Below are 27,880 nucleotides of genomic sequence, written 5' to 3' on the forward strand. Positions count from 1 at the left end.
AGAGAGAGAGAGAGAGAGAGAGAGAGAGAGAGAGATAGATAGATAGAATTTAATGTTGCTGCATCATACACGTCACTACAAAATACACACGATTCATTTCATTAAGGAAGGTGAAAGTTTCAGCTGTCAGACTTCTTAGTGCCCAGAGGAATTTTGGTGATATATAATCTGTTTTCTGTTTCCATCCCTGCACACAGAGATGCATCATCATCATCATCACTGAGGGACGTCTCGACAGAAGGATGACGCAGCACTGCTGTGTTTGCTGCTCTTAAAGTGCAGTGAAAGCAAGCTGAATCATTTCATGTTTGTTTTTCATCACATCGAAACATGACTCATACACAAATATCTTCTTCTGAATCTTCTTCAATTTGTTCTGAAGTTGCACTGGAAAATTGTTATGAATCTCTTCTCTGACTGAGGAATGTCAATCCCTCCTTACTTTGAAGGGATGAGTCAGCTGGCCCTGATTTGCTGGTAAATGCATAAAAATGTACATAAGAGGTCATGAGGCTGATGTGTTGTATGCAGACACAAACAGAGGTGAGACAGATGAGGAAATTTAACAAACATAATGCTAAAAGAATGACTGACAACAAACAATAATGATGATGTGCATTAAAACATGTTTGTCCTCATTGTGATAACATTATAAATAATCAGACAAGATCTGACACTCAGATCATATAAAAGCAGTTTAAAGTACAAATGGGTCACTAATTACTCCTGAACTTGGACAGCAGCCTTCAGTCTGGTCCCATGAACGCATCAGGACGAGCATCCTTGTGGTGTAGTGGCTAAAAAGGAAGGTGGTACACCGTAGAAAAAATGTTCATCTCTCTTTACATACTGAACCTTGTACTGTTTGTAAAGCAAAGGACCTCCTGCCGAGTCCAAACACATCCAGCATCCTCTGTGAGAGGAAAAAGAAAACCTTCAGGTGAGTCTGAAAGTTGGTTAGTGGAGTTATTAACCATCATGTGATTACCAAGCAACCCGGGGCATTATCTTGATCTCCTGATAAAACTCATCAATATAATAAAAGTACACTGTTGTAGTAAATGTTATTAATGAAAGACCACATTTAGCAGGTGGATCTGGGAATCTCAGGTGACTCGGACTTTTATCTCGTCTTGACTGTGAAATGAAATAGTTCAAATTTTCCCTTGAGGGAAATTATAAGACACGATCTGCAATATCTTGCCATTTTTTTTCTTTTTTACTAACAAAATTTCAATTTCCCAAAGTTATTTTAAAAATCTGACAAAAACTTTACTGTAGTTTTCTCATTGCTTTGTAATAAGCAAACAGCAGAAAACAACACAAACACTGACTTTATTCAAACATGTCAGAACTCAGATGTTCGTAGGATTTCTACAGAGTGTTAGAACAAATAAGAAGGAAGAAGAAATCCAAGGTACGACAATCTTCATCTTCTTTGTAAAAAAAAGACTGAAGAACAAACTGGTTTGTAAAAACTGAATGAGGCCCAATGACTGTTAAAGTGATGAAATCCACAATTTTGAGCAGAACAAGGATTTCTGATTGTTTACAAATCCCAGAATGGTTTAGGCCCAGAATAAATCTGTGATATGTTCAGAGAATATAAACCTAGCAGAGCTCTTAGATCCAAAGACTCTGGTCAACGAGTCCAGACCAGAGACCAGACCAGAGTCCAGACTAAACATGGAGAAGCAGCATTTAGCTGTTTTGCTGTAAACTAGTGAAACAAACTGCCAGTGGAGATTAAACTTTCACCAAATGTAGACACTTTTAAATCCAGGTTAAAAACATTTATTTTCTCATGCTCCTATGCGTGAATTTTGCACAGTAACTTTTTAATTTATCTTGTATTTAAAATTTTTAATGTAATTTATGATTTTATTATGATTTGTGATTTTTTCTTTTTTTTTTTTGCTGCCTTTTACTACTTTTTAATGCTTTCTTTGCACCATCTGTAACGCTTTTAATATTTCATGTAAAGCAATTTGAATTGTCTTGTACATAAAATGTGCTATACAAATAAACGCGCCTTATCTAGCCTGAGTTAGCATTAAAAGAGCAGCTCTGCTAGATCATTTCCAGGATGCTGGATGACATACGTCAGGATGAACATGTCAAAATGCTCTCAGCTGAATCGGATCAACTGTTAGCGTAAACGCAGAACAGAAGTCCTGAAGTCACTCTCAGATTCATCATTTCCAAGGAAAAGAAACTTCTCATCTTTAATCATGTTCATTTTCTACTTTCCTTCCATCTGAAATCTGTAGTGTTGTGTTTTTTAATCTTATGTCAGTAGATAAATATTGTCAGCGTTTTCCTTCTGTTCAGTGTCCTGTATCCTGTTTCTGAAAACAGCTGAAAAGCCTTCATAAGGCAGCCACTAAACACCTCCCTCACAGCACAGGAAATGTCACAATCCTACAGGAAGTCAGATGTAACTGCTTCTCCTGACAGGAAATTCAACAAAGGGAGATAGTCCTGAGGGCAGACGGGAAAAGGTCAGTACTGCTGGAGCTAAACAAAAAAAAAAAAAAAAAAAAAGGGGGATGAAAAGAGCACTTTAATAAGTCAGCGGATCAACCTTATTGTTATCTCTTTATGTAAACAATCAGAACAAATGCAGAAAGATTTTATCTTTAGCTGGAAGAAATGTCTTTGTCCTCTGTTGACTTTACCTGGGACAGGTATGAACAGAGATAAACAGCTGGGTCAGGTCCAACATTCAGACACGTCTTCCATTTTCTGACAAATGATCATGTTGGTCTGAGCCTCGCAGTTAACACAGCCCATCAAAGAAACAAGGAGAGCTCGACTAAAATCCATCATATTCACCAGCTTCAAAACATTAAGTTGTTTAAGGAGGAGGAGGAGGATTTGGCTGACCAGTCATCTGTCCTGTCGATGCCATGAAAGACAAAACTGCTCCAACAAGAAGTCATTTTCCATTTCCTGGATATAAGGGAATGTTAGCTGATGAAAAGCTGAAATCTGAGAGTTCATTTATTTCCTCTCCTTACTCTTAGTGATGCCACCGTTACTTGATTTCATAATAAATCACAGTATTAAACACCACAATTAATTAATCCTAAACATCCCTCGATATCATGACTTTCTGAACCATCGACAGATCAGTGCAACACAGAACAAAGACAAAGTTACACAACATCCCCGCGTTACTGCTTGTGTTGCTTTGTTTCCATTCGAGTTGCAGAATATGTGTGTTGGAGTGGGAAAGTACAGCAGAGGAAGAGTTTTTCCAAAACAGATTAAGGCTACATCCACATGAAAAAATTGAATTAGTTTTTAAAACTTTTGTGTAAAGAGAGTAATTTCAGGAAATGTGTGTGTCCACAGAAAAGCAGTAAAAATGCTGTAGTAGATCTGCCAGGCCTGTTACTGGTGCTGTAAAGCTGCTACAGAAATTCGCCAAAGACAGAGAAGAAGACATAGAGCATGTGAAAAAACTTGTGTGGTGGGATTTCCCTTTGCAGGTTCAGGGAGATGGGCTATGGTGTCACTTAAACATTTTCAAATTTATTCACTTTGAGATCTGCTTGGATTAAAAAACACTAGAATTGTTTGGCTTTCAAAATGCCCGCTCCATGTGGACGACCTGTCCATCAATGAAAAACTTGTAAAGCATGACATTAAAACGGAAATACATCAAATATGTTTTACCACCTGTTAATGTTTATCTAACATAACACTGACATTAAATGTCAGTGTTACTTTTAGAATTATGTACAACTTTGATTACACTTACAGCAACATGACGAGTCCAGCAGCATTACTGAACGTTACATTATGTGAATGAAAAAAAATCGAAAAACTGGAATTGGTCTTTTTTTGAGGTAATTTCTCTGTTAAAAAATAAATAACTGTGTTAGGTCATTGCCTTTCAGTCATCAGTGTACAATGGTCTGTAGAAGAAACCATATTTAATTCCAGATCTGTCTTGTTTCTTCATTTCCACTGTTCCTGTCTTATTTATGTGTCAAACAGCAGATATTCTGCTAAAAGACAGCAGGAAGGCAAAGCTTGCTGGATGTTTTCTCTGTGTTTCTAAATTCTCTACTGAAAAACAAATGTTTAAAACTATTTTTATAATGTAATAACCAGAAAGAAGCCTCCCAAGTCCAGGTAAAGAGTCCTGCAGCCTTTTCCATCTGTTTTCTCTGAGATAAATCCAGAGTTAATTTGTAGGATTTATTTATTCTTTACAGAGCTGAGGGGATTTAGTTGGAATAAGACTGCATGATTAAATTTGTTGTTATATTATTTTGTTATGTTTAAAAGATGGAAATAAATAAAACTTAAAGCACTATAAGGAGTGCTCATGTAATTTTACACATTTATTGTACTGGGAATTTAAATAAAGCAGAAAAATCCCGATAATTTCTCTGATAATCAAACCAGGAAATCTATAATCATGACATCCCTGTTCTCCATATATACATATCTGACATTGTGGTTGTCATTAATTTGTGTTTCTCTCCTTCTTTGTCAGCAGGTATTCCTGGCTTAGAGTTATCCTGCTTGCTGACCCCTCTTTCCTGTCTTCTTCAACCCCAACTGGTCCAGGCAGATGGCCGTCCTTCCTGGTTCTGGCTCTGATGGAGGTTTTCCTCTCCATTGTCTCCACATGCAGTTTGAAAGATTGAATCAAAGAGAAGATTTTATGCAATCCATTGGTTTCCTTAGCTAGGTAATTATTTTCATGAATTGGTTTATATCAATAGTTATTAGAAACTGGACTAATGTGGATCATATAATGGATTTCCATCCATCACCTGTAGATAATTATCCAAAGCCATCTGACCCCATGTTCTGCTCTTTACTTTAGTTTACTGACTAGAGTCACAGCAGAGGAGAGTCTGAACACCAGTCAAAGAAAATATGAAATGGGACTGATGGAACCAACAAAAACCAGCTGTATGAGTCAGCTAGTCTGGTTGTCCAGCCTGATAACACCAGCACGGTGAGGTCAGTTACAATCAGAGGTGGAGAAGTTTCTCTACCCGGGATGTGGATAAGTCTGCATGGATGCATAGTTGCAACGATAACCCACGACTGAGAGTTTGTAGCCCCAACAGAATATTACAGGATTGATAGTCTGTGATTTTCCAGCCTCAACAACTAAGTCGCAGAGCTGTGTTTATCATTTCCTTCAACAGCCGTAAAACACCAAAGAAGAAGAGGGCAGAACAAAGCGGTGAGTGATTAAAAAGTATGAACTAAAGAACACCCACAGTGTTTAAAATCTGCCTCTCAGACATTAAAAACTGGTCCCAAATTCCAGCCTGATCTGATGCTGACAGGATCTGACCAGCCCGATCCTGTGATTCTTGTAGATTACTGGACCCCTCAAACTGGATCAAACCTGCTGACATGTGCTAATAAAGATGGAGCTCTAGACGTCTTGCAATTCTGTGAATTGACAGTAAGCCTCACTTCAGACCTGCTCAGATGACAAATGGCAGACTGAGTGATTCTCAAAGGCCATCATCAGCACAGGTCTTTAGAACAGATCTGGCCCATCCAGGAAAACGAAAACTTCAGACTCCACCTCATTGAAAACTTCGTCAGGATCTGCTCAAAGAGCCAGTCAACATCCATCTCCCTGCTGGATGTTCTCTGGCATGATGTGGAAAGATTTACACCACAAGGGAAAAACAACTTTTCTTCAGCAGTGAACGTCATTTACTGGTGCTGAAACTTCTGGGTTCATCTCAGATTCAGAACATCCACTTCAGCAAAAAAGTGACACATGCGCAAGTTATAAGGTGGCAATGATTATAGAAGCAAATAAAGGAGCAGCTTTGAGCCATTGTCAAAACTAGCAAATCAAAAACCTGACAGAGGGGTGAATTTTAAAATAGCTTTGGAAATATTTCAAGCTGAGCTTTACAAATGTTGCTAGTTCCTCTTGTAATACTGCAGATGTCCAATATCAAATCAAAATCAATTTTATTTATAGAACTCCCATCCCTAGACTGTCTCTTAACTGAATCTAAGCATATAAATAATAATAAAATGAAAACATCTTGCTTGACGCTGCTGTGAGGAAACGACATCTCAGGGATCCAGTCACACCGGACGCCAGCGCACCCATGACCACAGAGGGCGCCGCCACAGGAACCACAGGTCAGGGCTGGCCGGGGTCCAGACAACACCACAGGTCAGCGGTGCAGGACCCCCAGCCACCCAGACAAAGGCAGTCACCATGGCAACAACCCCGCAGACAGAGCAGGTAGAGCTACCAGTGTGAAGGATCCCCAAGAGGAAGAGAAGAGAGTTAAACAATAAAAACAAGATTAAATAAACTTATAGACAATAAGAACTGATGAGAGTGACAAAAATAAAAATACAGATAAAAGAGTTCAGAAAAATAAAATAAAATAAAATAAATGAGTTTATAAAAAAAAGTGTACTCTGGTAAAAATAAAACAAAACGGAGAGCCGCATAAATAGATGGTATGAATAAATAAGTGAAGCTCTAAACAAAATCAAATAAACTTCAGCTATAAGCCAGATTAAAAAGGTGGGTCTTGAACCTGAATTTAAAAACATCGACAGTCTCTGCAGCCCTGAGGTTCTCTGGCAGGCTGCTCCACCGTTCAGGCCCGTCATGGTGGAACAAGGCCTCACCATAAGTCTTGGTTTTGACTTTGGGAACAACCAAGAGGCCAGTACCAGTGGACCTCAGGGTTCGCAAGGTTTCATAATCTAAAAGCAAGTCTAATAAATAAGAAGGAAACGCACGGGGAGCGAATGCAGCGATTTTAAAACTGGTCCAACATGTTCCCGCCCTCTGGTCCTTGTCAGAACACGTGCTGCTGAACTCTGGAGTAATTGTAGGTTGGAAATAGTTTTATTGAGAAGACCAGAGAGCAGGGCATTACAATAATCTATTTTACTAGAAATAAAAGTCCATTGGGATAAAGAAGCGAAGAGGCCAAATCAGCTCCACCTAAACAAGAACTGTGACATTTCTCTGTGCCTGGATTTCCCTCTGAGCTGCAGCAGACTTTCCACAGCACCAATATGAAGCTGAACAGGAAACAAGTAGATACACAGACATCATTTACACTCCAAAGAGATGGGTTCTCATGTTCAGAGTTACAAATAAATTAAATTGGTATTATTGGGAGATTGTTTTTTAAATTTCTTTAATAATTGAAAATATTCAAGCTTAATTGTGGTAATAAGAACATTGTGTAAACATTTCTGTTGTTTACTGGTCAAAATTGATGTCTGCATGCATTTTTTAGTTATCATTGGTGTATTATGACCTCTGCTAATGATCTGACACATTCTCGTAAGCAAAGATTTTCAGATTTGTCCATACATATAAGTTGGTAGGGAAGAACCATGACAGTCTGCCATCTTGAAACTACAGCTGCCGGTAAGGGACAATTAGCACCAATGCGAGCCAGGGCACAGGGATTAAGACGCAGGAGGGGAAGATAAACGAGAGCGGCTTACTACCCCGGCAAGTTGGAAAATCTGTTAAATTGTTGTTCACAAAAATGAAGGATCATGCATGTGCAACAGCAGCACGGGAGCCGTTTTACCATCACCAAGAAAGCGAAAGGGGGCAATTAAAGGGCAGCGTGACCAGACAATACAAAAAAGAGGATCAATATCGGGCTAGCCTTCCCCAGGAGGAAGGAGCTCAAGACGGAGAAAGATTTTAAAAGGGATGCTGAAGTTGCCAGCTTTCTCCTTGACAAGTAAGTCAACGCTACTGCCTAAATTAGCCTAAAGCTAACTTTTTTAATTCGTTTTTGTTAGACAGTGTTGCTCATTACCATGGGCAGCATAACAGTAGTTTTTGCTAAAATACACCAGCCTCGTTGGTACAGAAGTGTGTGATTACATGGTTTCATTTGCTTTCATAATCACAGTAAACGCCGGCTTTCAGGCGCAGCAAAGCTGAGAAGGTGGGAAGGCTTTACAAGCTGGCTTTTACTGTGACAAAAAGCTAGTGCTGCATCGAGACCAGTTTCCCCGTTCAGATCCGTTCCCACAGAATAACGATATCTGACAGTTTGATGGGATGTAGTTTGCAATATTTATGAAATCACGAACCTCTTCACCTGAGCGAACCCTCCATGAACTATCAGAAGACATGCTTCCACCGTTGTTGCTTTCTGAGACATCGTGGCTATGGTTGTTGCAATACGTGCTTGAGAAAGCGAGATGAATGTGACGCATGATTCCAACGTTAGATAAAAGTGATTCTTACACAACATCCCTTTAATGTAAATTTTATGACAAATGCAAAATTACACCTTTATTAGGCTTCTTATTAAACTCATGGCTAACATACCACACTTTTTTTCCATGTTTCTAATTTTTCCACTCAACACAAACATCTCCCTTTTCCTTTCCTTTCCTTTCCTTTCCCTTCCTTTCCTTTCCTTTCCGAAAGAAAAGCATGAAAATTAAATACAAATGAATCAGCAGGGTGTAAAAGTGAACAAAAACCAAGAACCAACCACGGAAGGATCTTCTGTTGGTGAATTTAGCAGATTCACAATCCAGGACTAAACACTACAAACTGGCAGGCAGCTGTTTTATATACATATTAAATGTGGTGGTTTTATGGTGGTTAATATTGGGTTATTTATAGGTGCTCTGATTTCTGTCCCGTTTGTCATCCATCTGTTATTGGCTCACACTCTGACACATTTGTCTAATCCTTCTCCTGTGATTTTCCCCCAGCATTCACTCCCTGAGGTTGGTAAGGTAAAACAACCTGTTGGGTATCATTTTGTTTGTTTCCAGCCCAGTTACACCCAGAAACTAGATAAAGTACCAACCTTGATCAGGCTTCAGGTCTTTGTCAGATATCCACCTCAGACAGGTCAGTGGTAGTCGACACATCCTACTGTCCCAAATCACTTCTCATCTCCATCATCTTCAGATTTCCAGGGGCTACCCTGAGTTCTGAGCTTCAGTTACATGGAAGTTCAGAACTTCTGATCCAGATTGTGTTACGGTCTTGATAACAGGCTCCAGTCACACCATCTCTCCTGCTGCTGCTGATGGTCTAAAAGCACTGGAGCTGAGCCACATGCTCAGCCCTCTAATCGCCTCTATGCTAATGGAGTGTGTGACACTGTACCTTTTGTTTGATGCTGTCTGACACCCACCTTCTAAACAGTTCTAGAAAAACATTCCCCCTCTCCCCCTCCCCACACTTTCACACCACACTGTGCACCAACCACAGTCCATTTACACCCCGACAGTGGCACGTTCGGAGAGTGATGCAAGTTGATCTGATTCAGATAGAAGTTCTGGTGGTCACATGATCACAGTGCAGGTTCATTGTCTCCAGAGTATTATTCGTGATGTCCTAAACCTGGAACTGCATCATGGAAACAAACTCATTTGGGATGGAAACATTTCCTCAGTAAGATGACTGATAAACTGTGAAATAAGCCAAGCGAATCCAACTTTATTCATACGGCACTTAGAAAAAAAACACAGTTAACCAAAGTTCTGAACAGAAGAGAAAAAGTGAGTTTTAATTTATCAGATCATGAAATTTTCCTGCATGATGTTCAGAGGGAAGTTATTCCACAATTTAGGAACAGCAACAATGAAGGCACAATTCCCTCTGAGCTTCTGGTTGGTTTTTGGCAAACTAAATTCATAATTTCACAACTGCTTTAACTTTAATAATAATAATGGATTAGATTTATTTAGCGCTTTTCAAGGCACCCAAAGCGCTTTACATGGTGTATCCATTATTCATCCACTCCTCACTTATACCTGGTGATGGTAAGCTACGTGTGTAGCCCTGGGCCAGGCTGACGGAAACGAGGCTGCCAATCCGCGCCTACGGCCTCTCCGACCATCACCAAACATTCATCCACATTCATTCACCAGTGATGCCACTGGAGGCAAGGAGGGCTAAGTGTCTTGCTCAAGGACACAACGACAGATGACTGCGGGAGTGGGAATCAAACTGCCAACCTTCGGGTCATTGGACGACCTGCTCTACCGCCTGAGCCATTGCCGTCCATCTTTATCATCTGCATAACATCCATCCATCCATCCATCCATCCCCTATTGTTTATCCAAGGTCAGTTCATGAGGGCAGCAGTTTAAGCAGAAAAAAACAGACTTCCTTCTCCCTATCCATGGGGATCCCAAGGTGTTTCCAGATCAGCCGAAAGACACAGTCCCTCCAGTGTGTCCTGGGTCTTCCACAGGGTCACACCTAGTGGGATGTTCCAGGAACACATGACCAGGGAGGTGACCAGCAGCAATTCTACTCTGATCTCCTCCTGGATGAGCGAGCTCCTCACCCTATCTCTAAGGGAGAACTCAGACACATTGTGGAGGAAATTTATTTTGCCTGCTTGTATTCACGATCTTGGTCTTTCAGTCACTTCCCACAGCTGGTGACTATAGGTGAGGGTAGGATCGTAAATTGATTGGTAAATCGAGAACCTTGTCTTTCTGCATAATCATGAAATTAAATACAGTGTTTCCTAATTATGGAACCAAACAGGGCAAACAGAGGGGGGGGGGGGGAAAGAAGAGGGCCTTAAACTGAACATTGTGGGACGCCATTTAAGAATGGGACAGAGAAGGACACAGCGAGGCTGAGACAGGAAATTCAATCAACCAGGTAAGACCTGATCAACTGCAGAGCTATTCCTCTGATGCCCCCTGAATTTTCCAAATCATCTGTTGAGATTTTACTGTCCACTGAGAGAATAACACAGAGCTAACAGGACTGCAGGCCTTAGTGTTTACATACATCATGGTTGGTTACAAGACTCTCAGGACCCTTTGAAAACTCTGCCACAATGATGGACATGTAGCTGTCCATGTTCCACCTGCAATGAACTCCAACTCAACACTCACAAACATACACAAATGTTTAGATGTGTTGAAAGGACAGAGTCACTGGATTTCAAGTTCAGGCCTTCAGTCACAAAGTCCTGTAAAAAAGGTTTCTGTCAGCAGCTTAGACACTTTAGTGTTCACTTCAGTTTTAATTCTAGGATTATGAGTTAAAGATTCGATAATAACAAACACTGAACCATGAACTTTCATCGAATAGCTCAAATTACCACACAAAATATCTAACAACACCTCTGAGGAACTTTCCTGATGGGATCCAAAAATTATCGTATCATCAGCCAACATATTGTGAGGACATTGTCTGCTAAACTACCATAGAATAGAATAGAATAGATCTTTAAACAAATCATATGCAGGTAGGAACATTTGTGTTCTTCTGAATCTGATGACCAGTGACCAGCGTTCACCACCTGCTGGACCACGTTTCTTAACTCAGAACTTAGACTACATCTACTAAAAACTCTCCAGGTCACTTTGGGTGCGTGTGTACATATTTACCCTTCGGGAAAAATGAGCGTGTGCCTTAGACATGTAAGGAATGTCAAATCCTGACAGACCAGCAGATTCAGAACAAACACAGTGGGAAGAAGGAAAACATACCATGAGGAAGGATAATAATTACACCATACGGCGTGGCCGTACTGCTGGCTTGTGTGAGCTTATTGCTGATAGAATTCGCTTGAAGGAATAGTTCCAGGAGGATACATCTACAACCACCCAGATTTATGACTAACAAGCATAAACTAGGACACCCCCACATTTATTCCCACTTAAAATGTTTATAATCACACACAGGTGCATCACATCAGGGGAACGTGATCAGAACACGGTTACTCAGCATGTGTTGTGCTAGTTACTGAAAAAAGTAACTAGTTACAGTTACTAGTTACTTCATTCAAAAACTAACTCAGTTACTTTTTTATTACTTACACCGAAAAGTAATGCGTTACTGTGAAAAATTACTGTTACATTTTTTAAGAACATTCTTAAAAATCCTCCCATTAATATCCTTATAATTTAATTAGGCTACAACGTTGTACGAAATATAAAACAAACTCCAACACAAATTTATTTCTCAACACTAATTTATTTAACTTAGGCCGGCAGATTATTTGTAAATAAATAAATAGAAATAAAAAGTAATATAAGAGCTGCTCAAAAATTAAATCCATGCTCCATGTTGAGCCTCCATTTTTTTCCTACTCTTAATTCTAATTATTTTTATTTAGATATTTCTTTAGTTATTCGTGAGCATTTTCACCGTGTCTCTGTCAAGTGAAGTTGTGTGCGTGTGGGCAGGGTTTGGATGCCCGCGGTATCTAAGGAAATGGGGCTGTGGACACTTGTTCTTGAAAAAGAGGATTGTTGCGTTCTCATTTTGTTCTGCATCCAGGGGTTATTGCTTTGTGGAAAGCTGTAGGAGAATCAGGGGGGCTTCATGAAGGGAGCAGAGGAAGCCTCAACCCACATATGACGGTATTTACAAGCGACTTCACAGAAAAACAAGTACAACAAGCGGACTTTGAAACACTGCCCATGTCGTGCTGCATCACCCCTGTAAACATGAAGAAGCTCACAGCTGCTGGCCAAAATGTATTAATTTGGCCAGTAATGGAGTAACGTACTATAGGGTAACGGTAACTGAGTTGAAACAACTGCCAACATGTCTCTGTTTCTGTGTTGGCCCTGCGATGGACGGGCGACCTGTCCAGGGTGTGTCCTGCCTCTCGCCTGTTAATTGCTGGGATATGCTTCAGCTTCCCCGCGACCCTCATTGGACTAAGTAGTACAGAAAATGAATGAATGAATGAATGAATGAATGAATGTTTAGATCTTGCCACCCAAGCAAGTTCATTCGTAGAACAGACCACAAGATGCTAAAATAAGTCTCTAAAAACCCTAAAATGTCCTCAGGACCTTGAAAAACATGCATGAGAGAATGCTTCTGCTCTCTCAGAGAAACATGAAGGTCAGACAGAGGACGTGTTTTTTTTTTTTTTTTATCAAAGTCTTTTTATTTATTTAACAAATGCTTAGCAACAATCGTACATAGTCAGTGAACAATGTTCCTCTTTCTTTCCTCCCAAAACCCTGCCCTCAACAAGTAAACAATATCTAGCCAGATAAGTACAATAATGAGAATAATTAGGAAATAATAATAATTAAATAGATTAATTTTAAAAAAAAAGGAAAAAAAAGAAAAAGGGTGTTATGATGTATGCCCCCAAAGAAAAATATAGATATGTAAATAAAATAAAGATAAAAAAAAAAAAAAAAAAAATTAAAACAAATAATACATAACAAAAAATTACAAGACATGCTATGCCATTTTACTTGCTTCTATATTGTCAAAGTGAATTAGGAAAGGTTGCCAGATATCATAGACTTTCTGTATAGAGCCTTTCATTGTGTATCTGATCTTTTCTAGCTGAATATAATACATGACATCTTTAACCCAGTGCCCATATACAGGTGGATGTGAATCTGACAAAGGACGTGTTTGATGTAAACCAAACACAGCATTCCAGGGACAGAAACTCATTCGAACTGGGAAACATGGAGGTGGAAGTGTCATGGTCTGTGGATTCTTTGCAGCAGCAGGACAACAAATTAAATAAAGGCCAAAGTTTAAAGCAGATATAATAAGATAATAAGATATGTTTATTTAAAATATTTAGCACTCTGCTTTTTAGTTTTCACTATCAGGTAAAGATACAGATTTTTTTTCCACTTTTAGCTAATTTCTTTACTGTTTCACAATGTGAACTTGGTCTGTACCACCACACTGTCTTCTGACTGTCTGCCCTCTTTCCGTCATTTCTCCGACGCGAGCTAACTCTTCTTGTTCGTTTTAAAGATGTGTCACTTTTTTGTCACCCACAAAAGTGGCTTTAAGTTTTTATTCATACTACTTTTTATTCATCTATATTTAATTTTAAGCCACATTTGTTGGGTTGGTGGGTGTTGGGGGTGTCCTGGGGTCATCCCAACCTAAACAACTGCTAGGATGAAGAAACTCTGAACTATTTTTAGTTGCAGCTGATGTTGAGATAATGATCCATCAGATCACACAGTCACTACTGTTTGGCTCTTAATTCATAAAAATCCAGCCAGAGCTGTCAACAAGCATCTTTAGAGACAAGCGGTTCTACAGCAGACGGGGGTGTTTAATGGAGGGAGAGTGTTTGTTTTTTATAGACATTTTGAAGGATTACACTACAAAAGTTTAAGGAAAGAACTGAATGCTTCCTTTTTTACTTGGCGCTGCTGCAGTGAACCCTTAAATCACATTGATGTTCAACTATTTTCAAGTCAAGAGAAGAAACACAACCAACACAAAGTGCCTGGAGTTATTCCTAAAAAATCCTTAAGGGCTCGCTCCATTTTTCTCTCTTATGACTCTAGGCCCTCACCTCCCTAAAACTACTGCCTTTAGGAGAGGGAAGTCCAGGAGGGAGTAACATCCTGTGAGAAGGGCAGGGTCAGGAAAAGACTAGTTCAGTTTCTGGCTATACTGAGTCACAGGAAAAACCCACCAGCTGTACTGTACATTTCCAGAAAAGAGACACTATTGACAGAAAAACGGTAAACTTAAAATAAATAAATAAAACAAGTAAACAAGTCAGCGAGTTTCACATTTAGTTATACAGTTAGGCTGGGCTTACATAAGAAGACTTTGAAATGATTTGCAAAAGACCCTAGAAATCATTTAGACAAACGTTTAGAGTTTGAAGTCTCAGACTGTGATTTGACAAAAACTGAATCACTATTTACAAGACTACAACTAGATTCTTTCAGCATTTTTGTGAAATGTTGGACAGTTGATATCGAGGGCAGATCTGCCCACAGTAAAGCAAAGAAGAGGAGAATTTCCCTCCGGGATCAATAAGGAATTACACATCACCATTAAGTGTGCCTCTGCATCTCCACCAGGTGTTACAGCGACTCAGAATCTGGCGGGATGAATGAGTTTCTGTTCTTCTCTCATTTGTTAGATCATTATGCTGTAACACATAAATGATCCACAGCAGACATTTACTTCTTAATAACATCCGCTCCTCTTTCTGGACGGTTCATCTACGATGTTTCTTCACCGGTTCTTGTTCGTCTTTCTTTTGTTTGTTTTTTTCGTTGTTCTGACTGTCAGGATTCCTGTTTCTGCTTTTGTCAGAGCTCATCTATTAGTTGTTGATTGTGTTACGTTGATGATCAGTGCTGTTATTTAAAATGCTGTTAAAAAAAGGGTGAGTATGGCTTTCAAATTCCTTGGATATTACAATGCAGTGATCTAAGCAGACCAGACGGCAGATTACTCATTACAACTCAAAGTGACTTAACACTCAAAGACTTGACACTTGACTTGGACTAGCAAAAAATGACTTCTCAACATTTCTGGCATTAACAAAAGTTTATGCGTATAAAGGCCCATTTATGCTCCCTTACGTATGTAAATAGCAATGTCCGTTTTAAACGTTTCATACGTTACTGTCCTCATACTCCTATGTGCCTTTTGTGTTGCCATGTTCAGTCCGTTCCTCCACTAGTGGGCAGTGCTAAGTTCAGAGTTCACTTCTGTGAGCTGAAGTCAGGTTCAGACACCGTTTGGCAGCAGTAATGCATCGCTATAAAGTTGTTTCCAACTGCCCAACACGCCCTAAACGTTCACATATACTCTTTCTTTAAAAGCTCTCACAGCGTCTACGGTTGTTGTACTCATCTTCACTCTTCTACTTTTTTGTTCCCTTCCTGATTCTCTTCTTCTTCTCTGGTTTGTTTGTTTCCCTGGTCGCATGTCAGCTGTTTCACTTAGCACTCCCCGCGGTTTCCGATGGTATTGCTTCATCTTCTGCGTCAAGCGACGGAAGCTCCCTGAAAACGGACCAAATTATGGACAAAACTGCATATCCGTCTTCTGAGTTAAGCATAAATGGGCCTTAAGAAATTAAGTCCCTGATGTGGACTAAAAACGTATTTTATGCTGGTAACTTGTTGGCTAAAACTAAAAATAAAGTATGTTTTCCAGACGTTATTCCAACCGTTCTCCGTTAGTGTTCCTCAGATCCTGACCAGTCTACCTGAAGCTCATGAGTTACCTGACCTGGAAAATGTGTAATGTAATGACCTCTGATGAGGCTGGACATCAACATCTGCTGAAATCCACAACGAGGACTCGACTTTGAACCTAATCACTGACTACAATAACTGGCATCTTTTCACAAGGAAACCACCAAAAACCCTGCTGTAATCCACACAGGTTCCTTATGGTCTGTTACTGGATAAACTGGGAAATATGAAGGCATCATTTCTGCTCTGCTGGATAAATGTTGTAGAAACCAGAACAGAAATGGAAGCAGGGGTTAAAACTAAACCCTGTGGTCATGTGACAGTGATGGCGGTGTGGTCTGTCACAGCTCAGTGACCTGAGGTGTTTATCTGTCAGTGCTGAGAGTCTGAAGAGCAACAGATCACTAAGGACATTCACTCCCCGCTTTAGTCTTCTGGTATTTAGAGGAAACATCACTTGATAAGTTACAGAGCGGTTAACCAGCAGGTGGACCCACCCCAACAGGAAAAGTTAATGATTTGAAAAAAGCTGTGTTTCATACCTCCATATCCACTGTACATGGTAGCTGTGATGGTAGACGTTATGACGGGTGCAGAAACCAGCGCTCGCTCCTCACTTCTTAGTTCTGTTTGATTGTTGATTAATTCTTTAATTTCCTCACTTTCTTTCCTGTCACTTTTTAACTTGTTCTGTCATCTGTTTCTTTGATGTTTTCCTTTCCGCTCACCTCTCTCCTGTCTATCTCAGCCTATTTCCCATGTTATCTGGTTCCATCGCCTTGGAGGTAGCCGTTAATCCGTCCACTCTCCCACTGATCCCCTTTCCCTCTCTCTACCACACTGATAAGACGAGGAGGGGGGAGGAGGAGATCGGAGACAGGAAAAAGCAAGGCGGTCCTCCCCCTCTTCTTCCCTGCTGACATCACCCTTTTTTCCTGCCCCTCCCTCTGCCTGCTGGACTTATTGTTTCTGACATTTATAGTTTTTGATGACAGCAGAAGAACTTGGGCTCCATTAGCGTAATCCTGGACATAACACGACGGATGTTTGCTTCACCTTCTGCTGCTTTAATCTCTAAAATGAGCAGTTCAGGTAAAAAAAAGAAGTTGAATTGTCTGATTCCAGGAACCCAGTATTCCCAGTTTCCACTGCTGTGGACCTGACCAGTCACTGTTTATCTGTGTAGAGCACATGCCGACTTTATCCCATATTAACATCAGACACACAGAGAGGGGTTGTATTGTTGGAGGCTTATCTCTCCTTGTCACTCGGAGAACCAAACACACACACAATGACCAGCAGGACATTCACGGATCTGAGTTGCTCATTTTTGCTTTATCACCTTAATAAAAAATACAGAATAAATTTATTTAGATCAGAGTGAGATTTCTGAGAGCCAATGCTCTTCCCAAACTTTTTCTGCAGGGCCCCTTTTCATTGACAACGATGTCCATGACCCAACTCATTGGGTCACAGAGTAAAAAGACAACAGAGTGAATATTCTGATGCTGCTTCTGATAATTTGTTCATTTGTGTGCTCCTCCTCTTCCTCATAAGCCCCACCCCTTTCTGTTTGTCAGCTGCTACTTATAGACAAATCTGACGGCCGTTTTGTGTGTTGCGTCATCTTGCAGCGCCGCCATTTTTGTGGTGGCAACCTCGTATCTGCTGCCGTCTGCTGACACTGACAGCAGAATGAATATCTGGACTCAGGGTTCAAATTACAGGGGAGCTAAGGGGAGCATGGCTCTAAAGCCATTCAGCTGATACTTGGAGGGGGAGCCCTAAAAATAGTTCACGTTCAGGTTACATTAAATTTTTCAAAAAGGTTCCTGATGTGTCTTGAAAAGAATAGCATTAATTTATCAGCTTTGTGTTGTATTTATTTATTAAATTTATTTAATTAAAGCCTCCAAATGTGATCCGTCCTGTTTCCTTCAGCACCGTGGAGAGCAGCGTTGTTTGTAGCCTGCTGTGAGAGTCCATACAAAATACACTTTATATGCTTTCTTTTGTGGTTGTTAAAAGAACTTTCCGTCCCTGTTTCTGATTAAACAAGCTGCATACAGGAGCAGCAAATGGATTTTATTTTGTAGTAACCATATTTTTGACTGCGCTATGTGCACTAATATACATGCATGTACACATGATGTACAAAGTCCCGGTGCACGCTCGACAAAGGCTCCCCAAAAGCTCCGGTGTACTTCAAGCCCTGTCTAGACTGATGACATTAGGCATTGGCCTACGGTTACTGATGAAGGTATATTATCCACCAATCTTTAAGTTATAGTTTTTTATGTTAGTTAGGTATTGGTTTCAACAAGAATAGATAATAAGGAGAAACACAGGAAAAAATATTCCACTCAACATTCCTCCCCATCTCATTTTTAGTACTGTTATACTACTGTACTAGCTAGATCTTTTAGTTGTAGTCAATCACCGCAAACCAGTGATCCTAATAAAATAAATACGTACTCCAGATTATTTAATCAATCACCTTGTGATGAGCAACAAAATGCAAACTCCAGGTCTCTCATAGAAGGACAAATATGAGCGAAAGAGAACGTCACCTGCCTGCAGGCAGTGAAACCATGCATCCGTGTGTGTGTTGCTCTTGACTGACATGTAACAGTGGATACACCAATTTGATAGCTGTCTTCTGAAAACTAGAATAAAACTAGAATAAAAACTTAACTTAAAACAGGAGAAAATGAAAATCCTGGTAATTCTAGTGTTAAAAAAAGGTAAAGAGAAAAGTCCTCACCATGATCAGCTCATACAAGAAGCAAGGAATCGTTACAGTGCAGAAACATTAATAACTTACAAGCTGCTGAGCAATGAATGGAGTTCACATTTAAATCACCGCCACCCGTTTTAGTCTCAGACATCAGTGTTTAATGTGTTTTGTGTAAAGTTTTACACCTTTCAAGAGTTTAAATCTACTGATAAATGAATGTTTATGCAACCATTTTAAAAAAAACCTGCATGTACACCGTCACTCTGGAAATGTGTTAACACTTGATTCTTCTGATATTTTGATTCCAAAATATATGATCTGATCATCTGTGTGGATTAATTTCTGATAAAAAAATATATTCAGGGATTCATACAAGGAAATGATGTCTAAATACGCAGGTTTAACTAATTCATTTAATACATCCTGTTTACACAAAAGGAGCAAAAATGTGAACGCAAGCAAAAATATGCGGAAGTAGATTTATTTATTAGTACTGGCACTGTTCGGTCCACATTAAATTAACCCTGGTCCGCTTCCACGGATAGTACGGTTCATTTGGAGGAGTGTGAGGGCTCATTTGGGCTATATTAAAATCTATCTATCTATCTATCTATCTATCTATCTATCTATCTATCTATCTATCTATCTATCTATCTATCTATCTATCTATCTATCTATCTATCTATCATTTCAACAGATTAAAGTTAAATCTTATCTTATTGGAATGTATCATATTGAAATTTTCCCAAACTGCTGATGTATTTTGCTTTAGTCAGTGCTGCATGTGTTGTATCACCTCACTGTCACCTGGAATTACGCAGAGTATTTCCGCGGCTTTTTTCAGCAGCCGAATCACACGAGACACTTGCGTGAATCATATCATCAACGTATCACTATCATATATGCAGATATGAAGGCAACAAGGCGGAGGTGAAGCCAGATGAGGTGGAGGACAAACTGTCTTTTGCTTCTGCTACAGAAAATTAAATGAAACAAAAAGAAGCGAAATAAAGAATAATACAGTGATTCAGCTCCAAAGAGGTGACCATAAAGAGAAAATGGGTCAAAGTTAGTGGAAAAAATGATTAAATACAGTTATCGGTGGGACAGGCACCTCCAGCTTGGAAAAAATTTATTTCAGAATCAGATGTTATGATTTGAAGGTGATTTGCAGGCAGCACCTGGTGGCCATTAATGGTACTAAACAAAGATGTTTTATTCATCTCCAAAGACAAGTTATACTGTTGTCTCTGATTCTCAGATGTCTAGCTGAATGACTAACGCCACATCCGTCTGATGTGTCAAACTCAGAATGGAAATTAATCACAGCTTTACCTCCAATATCAGTAAAAATACAGAGATGCATGGTATTCTGTGTGTATATATAGAAAGGTATGACTGTTTATTAGGGATGCACAGATCCGGTCCACATGGTCCTCCTCCCAGAACTATAGGTACATTCACATCTGCAGAGTCTGCCAGATTGGGTCCAACTGGGGACTCAGTTCAGCTGCACCAACAATTACTGAAGGATAAGACAAGGAAGAAGAAAACTGAACCCACAATGCACTTTGTTTAGTAGTCTGCTTCCTGCATTTGGTCCACTTAAAACAGACTGAGATCTAATTTTTAGGCGGACCAAGTCTGGTTCTTTGATCCGAATCAGAATTTGTTTGCGCACTCAAAATACCCCAAACGAAGCAGACTTTCCGAATAAAGAGATTATGTTTTGAATAAAAAAAAAAGTGAATGTACCCGAAGACACACACAAAGGGAGGACTAGGCTTCGCCTGTGGAAACTCTATGGCTCCAGAGACTCTAGAAAGTTTACAAAAAAAAAACAAACTTAACACCTTTCTTTTTTTAAAGGACATTTTAATTCTTAGATTGCTTTTACTGGCTATGTTGTGATTTTATTCGTTTTGTCATTTTTATTGTGCCACAGAATTCTGACATTACAATGTGAAGTGCTTTATAAATAAAATGCACTATTATGATAAAAAAGTTAGGTGTGGTTTCTCAGCCTTGGGATGCTGCAGGGCAACGACAGATCCAGGGATGTAAGTAATGATTTTCATTATGCTACCAAACGTGTCAGAAGCACAGATGACAGTTTAATTAAAGAAACATGTATGATTAAATGCACTCAGTTATACTTATAATCTGGATTAGCTTCCCCCCAAAAATGTGTCTAGTGGAAATTCTGAATGCTAAAGTTATAGTCAATCTTCCTGAAATATTGGCTGGTGGCGTGTATCAGCCTGTAAATGATCAGGGATAAATGGTAAAAACACAGCACAGCAGCTGGTCCAAATACCAGCCCAACACAGGATGGTCCTTCACCCTATAACGACTGATCACTCAGAGCCACCGTGATGTGTTCATGTGCTTCTCTGTGCAAGCTGTAAACAAACTATCTGAAATGAACTTCCTGCTTCTGTGGGCTGTCATGTCTGTAGTAAGGTATTTCAGATGCCACTCACACACACACACGCACACACACACACACACACCGCATCATCTTACTGACATGAAGCCACATTCTTTTCATTCCCTTCATATTTCTCATTTCCTGATTGGCTGGCTTCTCTTCATCTGCCTGCCTGTTTGTCTCTGTGGATGGTGTATGGATTCAGCTCTGAAAACATCTGACAGTGTGAGACGTCTGCTCCTTTGACCATAGGCTTTATGGCTCCTACAATCTGCAGCTGTGCAGATCAGGTCCAAACAAAGTGAAAGTGAACCCTGTCACCACAACTGACTGGTGAATTTCACTTCTGGCCAGAATCAGAAAAAGTCCTGTGTTAAAAGTGACAGAGGCCGAGCAGAAAAAAGCTCTTCTGGATGTGACATTTCTTCTAAAACACATTATACTGATTGCTTTGTTTAGATATGGCACTATCATCTCCCTCTACTGGTGCCTTCAATAATGCCCCAACACAGACTACATTTAGCAAACCTTTTACATGTATTCAATCCGAATTCAACCCATCACACCACCACAGCTGGGCTGGAGAAGACTGACATGCCATCAGTTTGAAGTCATCAGGTGATGGTTTCTCACATTTGTGGAGCATCTTAATCCTAATTTAGGACCTGAACCTGTTGGTGTTGCATCTACACATCCCAAACTCAAATTGTGTCCTCAGAAGTGTTGCAGAGGAAGCAGCTGTTTCTTTTCGATGTGAGAAATGAGACAGGAGGAGCAACTGAAGGTGACGGGGGAGGATTTCATGAATGGTGAAGACCTCTTGAGACTGGTACAGAGTGAGACTGAGCTAACACACTGACTGGATAGCAAAGGAATCTAACACACAACTGTAGTCCACACAAACTAAAAAATGAAAGTAATCACAGAAATTCACTACCATCAGATTCACTCAGAGAAATAATTCTCTTTTTACGCAGCATATTTTTATACAGGTCCCTTTATGTAAATTTAGGATAATGACATATAGAGTAGATGCATTTGATAACATCAATCCATCATGTAAACCTGCTTATTCTAATTCAACCATCACTCATCCAGTTGATCAATGCTGTAACTTCAAGTTTGGCTGCTGTGTCAAATGTTTCTAATAACAGAATTTCACATTTTCATCCATCTGACCACATAACAGTTTTCCACTTTGCCTCAGACCATTTTAAATGAGCACCAGAGAAGACTGCAGTGTTTCTGGATCCTGTTCACATATTACTTCTTCTCTGCATGATGGAGCTTTAACCTGCATGTGTGGATAGAGTAGAGAATCACATCTGATTTTAATGCAGTGCTGCTTGAGGACCCAAAGATCACCAGCATCCAGTTTTGTCCCATGCACACAGAGATTCCTTCTGGTTTTCTGAATCTTTTGATGATATTAGACAGTATAGATCAGAGATCATTAACAAACAGACCGTCTGGATCTGGACCCAGAACCTGTCCCATATGGACCCAGACCTAAACTGTAAAATCTGTTGGGGTACTTTTATTTTAACTGACGCAACTTATTTTGTCTTCACAGTAGCGGTCATGAAACATGCAGACCAATTGCATGTGAGTAAAGCCATCCCACGTGATACACTCAGCCAATTAAGTCTGTGCAGCACTGCACACAGACTAGAGTTAAGAGGCAGGTAACAAGACAGTAGAATGAGAAAGGAAGCCAGCTACATAAAACAAAGAGGGAGGTACAGACGACTGCACCAGTGTAAGGCAGCAGTGTTGCCAAGTCCGCCTCTTATCATCAACTGTTATCGTCAGTCGTGGGTTGCAGATTTTGGGCTTGTTTTCTTGAGTGTAGTTGCTTTTTTGGGCTTCCCCCTTTAATAAAGATGCCCTGGTTCTCCACAATAAAGCAATAACCCATGGATGCAGAATGGTAAAGATGAATGGAACAGTCCTTTTTTTCATGAAGTAGTGTCAACAGCTCTGTTTTCTTTATTTACTGCGGGGGTTCAAACCGGCACGCCCCAACCCACATGCGTGGACCTCCGTTTCTAAAGTTTTTCTCTAACTGTACCTCTTTAAATTTTAGTTGAATACCCCTGCTGTAGATGGTGGAATGTTCAAGAACTTCACAATTTGACATTTAGGAACATTTTACTGAAATTATTCTACAGTTTCAGACCCAATTTGTCTAACCTCTGTCCATCTTAACATCGGAAATGCTCAGGCTCTTTGAAATACTCCTTTTATATCCAGTCACGTTACTGACCCTAATTAGCTGGCATATGTTCCTCCATTTGTTTTTGTACCAAGTACTTTTCCAGCCCTGTTTCAACTTTTTACAGATGTGTTGCTGCCACCAGATTCAAAATGAGCCCATATTTTAACCAAACCCTCTTCCTCAATGTGGGGAAGACCAAGGAAATAGTCATTGACTTTAGGAGAAGGTCCTTACAGCATCCCCCACTGTCCATCAACGGTGCTGCTGTGGAGAGGGTGAGCAGTGTGAAAGAAATTCAGCTGCATATGATAATCACTCATTTATACTAATATTAATCACATGTATATTCAGTTTTATTAATTTAATATTGTTAATCCATTCACTTTTACATTTTCATATTGTGTATTCTCATTCTACAGAATACTGAAGTTACAGTTTTCATTGTGTGTGTGTGTGTGTGTGTGTGTGTGAGGTCAGACTGACCACTTTCTTCCAGAGCTCTGATATGGCAGAGTTGAGGCTGGTTTTCGACCTGCTAGATAGCAATAGTTATTTGGGATATCAGCTTGTTGTGGTATGTGGGCTTTGTCTGAAAACTGGAAGAAGGTGGCGCCACTCAGTCTTCTATTCCTCATATTATTATTTTGCTGTTTGACCTTCAGCTGGGGACCAGCTGAATAAAACAAGTTCCTGTCTGATGAATCATCAGAGTCTCTGCCGACTTCATGCGAGTCGGGACGACCACTCTCATTTACTTGCAAGTAATTCTTTGTTTCAATGCTTCTGTAAATAAACCTTATACTACTCATTCCAGACTCTTGGTAATTTTTCTACAACAGCAGCACCAAATTCCTGGGGAATCACATCTCTGAGGAACTCTCCTGGACCACTCAAACCACACAGCTGGCCAAGAAAGCCCAGAAAGCTCTACTTTCTCCACACACTTAGAAAAGCACAAGTTACCCCTCCAATCATGCTCTCTTTATACCGGGGCACCACTGAGAGCATCATCACTAGCTGCATGATGATGTGTTATGGAAGCTGCATCGTCGCATGCAAACAAAAAAAAGCCTGCAATACATAGTGAAGGCAGCCAGCAAGGTTACTGGTGTCCCTCTACCCTTCCTCACAGACATTTTCCATACCAGCCTTACCCGCAAAGCAATGAGGATTGTTGAGGATCCCTCACAGCCCTCACATTTCCACTTCAGCATCCTTCTGCAGCACCTGGACCCGCTCCACGAGACAAATAGCTGCATCCACCAGGCTGGATGCTAAACTGCATTCACCACCTCCCCATCAACCCCCTGCCTCTGGACTGTAAATATTGTACGAACTTATTGAACACTTAACTGTGTGTCACACTGCCACTTTATTTTTTATTTATTATTGTCCTACTTCATGGTTGTCTTTTAATTATTTTCACATGTTCTTGTTATGTCATTGTATGGTGAGAGAGAACAGTTCTTACCCCAAATCTCCCAAGTTAGGCTCTGAAAATAATGGTGGGCTCATAACATTTACTAAGCGACCCAGCCTGTGAATCTGCTGTTCAACCAGCAGATTTAAACTTGAACGGAACAGCGTAGTTTATCTTCTGTAAATTTATTATGCTTGTTGAAGTTACTCCAATTGACTGTGGGATTATTTCACAAGAAGAAATGAGTGAAATGTCAGCAGGAAAGTTGGTTCTTGATTGTAAAGCAGAGCTTCGTCTCTCACACTTTGTGGCCACCCTGTCCACACCAAGCCTGAACTGAGCCGATGCAACAAATAATTTTAATCATTCTGCTGAAGCACAATGAGCTCAGCAATGAGCTGACAGACTGTTCCTGCTGCACTAAGCCGCACATGACCGGCTCTCTCTCTCTCTCTCTCTCTCTCTCTGTGTGTGTGTGTGTGTGCTTGTTTTTTTACATGTCGGGGACACGGTCTCACACCAGCTAATGCAAACTTCTAGTAAATATGGGGTTGGTCATTTTTTTTCGATGAAACAAAGAGATTGTTTTCTTTAAGACTTGGTTTGGACAGAATTAGAATCAGGTTCTGGTTAGGTTTAGGATTTGGGGTTTGGTCAGGTACTGGTCAGGATTTGGGTCAGATATTCAGCTGTGATGTTTAAGTTGAGGGGGAGGGGAGTGTCAATGGAGAGTCCCCACAGTCAATACAAACCAGACCTACGTGCATGTGTGTGCATATGTGTGCATGTGTGTGTGTGGACCCCAGTGAAGTGGGGACTTTCCAGTTAATCTCCAGCTGGTCAGTAAGCAGCTTAACTGTCACTGGAGTGCAGCAGGCTAATTACTAGCTTGTCCACAGTCTGATAGGGTTTAGAGCTGAACTTCACCTCAGAAAATAAACTGTCATGTTCGGCTTGGCAGGAGGATGTTAGTCAGGTTGTGAAGCTGACACGTTTTGACTCTGAATCAGACTTGTAAACACCTGTGTTTCAGGGAAAGTGTGTTGTATTGTGGGCTTAAGAGGGGTCAACAGCAGGCTGTGTATGCAGAGTAACCTCCAACCTTGAAGGTTAAGCTGCTTCATGTGCAGGTAGAGACACTCAAAGCAGATGCTGAACTGATGGTTTAATCTGTGACAACAACCTGCTGATAACAGCTCAGACCAGGACAGCGGTAACTACTGACAACAACACTACTGAGAGTCTGCAGCCATGCTAGCAGCTTGCCCGGGAAGCTGAGTTTAACCCTACTGTCATTCTGTAAAAAATTGCTTTGTCCAGAAGCTGTAATTAACTCTCGGTTCAGGACCATTTACTCTTTTCACTTTGAGATAAAAAAAAAGTTCATCTGAAGTTTTCAGGTGTTTTAATAGAGGTGAGAGAGGATGCAGACCTCCGCGAAGCCATAGGGTCATTCACCTGAGAAAAACCACAAAAGGCCCCACAGCCCACCAAGTATTCCTTATATTTTGAACCTTCTGGATCACCACATCCAGAATATCAACATGATTTGGGTCAAAAATTGTCAGATTATAACATCTACCATGATGTCATCTTGTAATTATTATTATTATTTTTTGTGGTCTGTTTCGTTACTTTAGCATTATATGATGCTTCATTTTTCTAATTGTTCCACCTCAAATAATTGATAAAAAATATAAATACTAGTGGTGGGACATTAACGTGTTAATAACGATTGATTAATTAATTACAAAAACATTAACACGTTAAAAAAACTAACGCATTTAATCACAGTGTGAATTCTAAACTATGCGGAACGTTTGTCAGTGCACAAGTTCCTGGTATACCGATGAGACTGGTGCACATGCCAGAGCTCAGCAAACAGCTGTGTCTCCATTCAGCAAAGTTGTTAAACAAAGCTCCAAAGAGTATGTTTTTGTTTACCTCACTTTAGTAGAAATGTAAAAAACCCAAACACAATAAAAACATGTAGTTTTTACATCTATGTAGTTTGTTCACTCCCCAGTGTGTAGACTCTGAATTGGGACACTGCTAACAACTTAGCAAGTTTGGCGCTATATTTAGCAAGTTTTCAGACCCCTCAAGTGACTCTATTTAAAAGAAATTGATGACAAATCTAGAGACTTTTCTGTTGTTATTGGGGCCTTTTGGAGACTGTGGTGAAATCACGTCGGCGCCGCAGATGTTCACCTCTGCTATTATGAAGTGAAGACAGAAAACGAAACGTGCAAAGCTGACATATGCTGATCCCGCCCTGGCTTACCATTATTAATGCTTAGAAATGCTTAGAAATATTATGTGATTAAAATGTGATTATTCGAGATTCATTTATTACAAAGCCCCTAATTAATTAGATACAAATTTTCAAGTCCCACCCCAAATAAATACATAAAAAATTATTTACTTTTTTATTTATGGGGGGGGGGATTAGGAAATTAAAAATAATGTACCATATAATATTTTAGCGGTCATATCAGTGTCTGAGGTCAAATATTCAAACATTTAATCAGGGCTAATCAATTTGGTCCTAGACAGACAGAGAATGGCCGCAGTCCTCCATATTTTTCAATGTTTCCCTGCTCCAACACACCTGACTCAAATTAAATGGATCCAAAAGCCTATGAAGTTCTGCAGAATGACTCATTATTTGAGTCAAGTGTCATCGAGCAGGGATACATTGAAAACCTGCAGGACCGCAGACCTCATATTATTTAAAGATTCGGTTGGTATTCCCTGAAGTTGTGATGTTTCTATCACACTGTTCAATGGAAGTACCACAAGAGCTCACCTGGAGGAACAACAGCTGAGTAATAATTATTTCTGTTGCTGTCTCACACATGGAAGGAGCATCAGAAAACAGCATTTTTATAACATATCCATATGATCCTAAACATGTATGTATTATACAAAGACACAGGTACATACCATACATACTAGAGTCCTGCTTTTTTTAAGAGTAAGTAATCTGGAGATAATGTCACCTTTGAACCATCTGCAGACAGAAATTTATTTCTGTGAAATGTCAACGAGGAAACTGTTTACGAGAATCAGAGAACAGGCACGGCTGATGAGATGAGCAGGAAAGATAAGGGGGGAGGATGA

General features: G+C 40.1%; 1 protein-coding gene across 2 annotated transcripts in view; it reads right to left on the reverse strand.

The window, feature by feature from the left end:
• The window catches only part of ripor1 (RHO family interacting cell polarization regulator 1), a 63,855-nt gene that overhangs the window by 26,488 nt on the left and 9,487 nt on the right, over positions 1-27,880 (reverse strand). The window contains exon 1 of one of the 2 annotated variants that reach the window (XM_041996430.1): positions 16,494-16,772. The exons of the other annotated variant lie outside the window; for it this stretch is intronic. Within the exon in view, the coding sequence (XP_041852364.1) occupies positions 16,494-16,512 (19 nt within the window). The 5' untranslated portion in view covers positions 16,513-16,772. Of the gene's footprint in view, positions 1-16,493; positions 16,773-27,880 lie in introns of those variants that run through there. 2 annotated transcript variants of the gene reach the window in all.

This window comes from Melanotaenia boesemani, chromosome 10 (assembly GCF_017639745.1).
Source record: "Melanotaenia boesemani isolate fMelBoe1 chromosome 10, fMelBoe1.pri, whole genome shotgun sequence".
In the NCBI taxonomy this organism is placed as follows: domain Eukaryota; kingdom Metazoa; phylum Chordata; class Actinopteri; order Atheriniformes; family Melanotaeniidae; genus Melanotaenia; species Melanotaenia boesemani.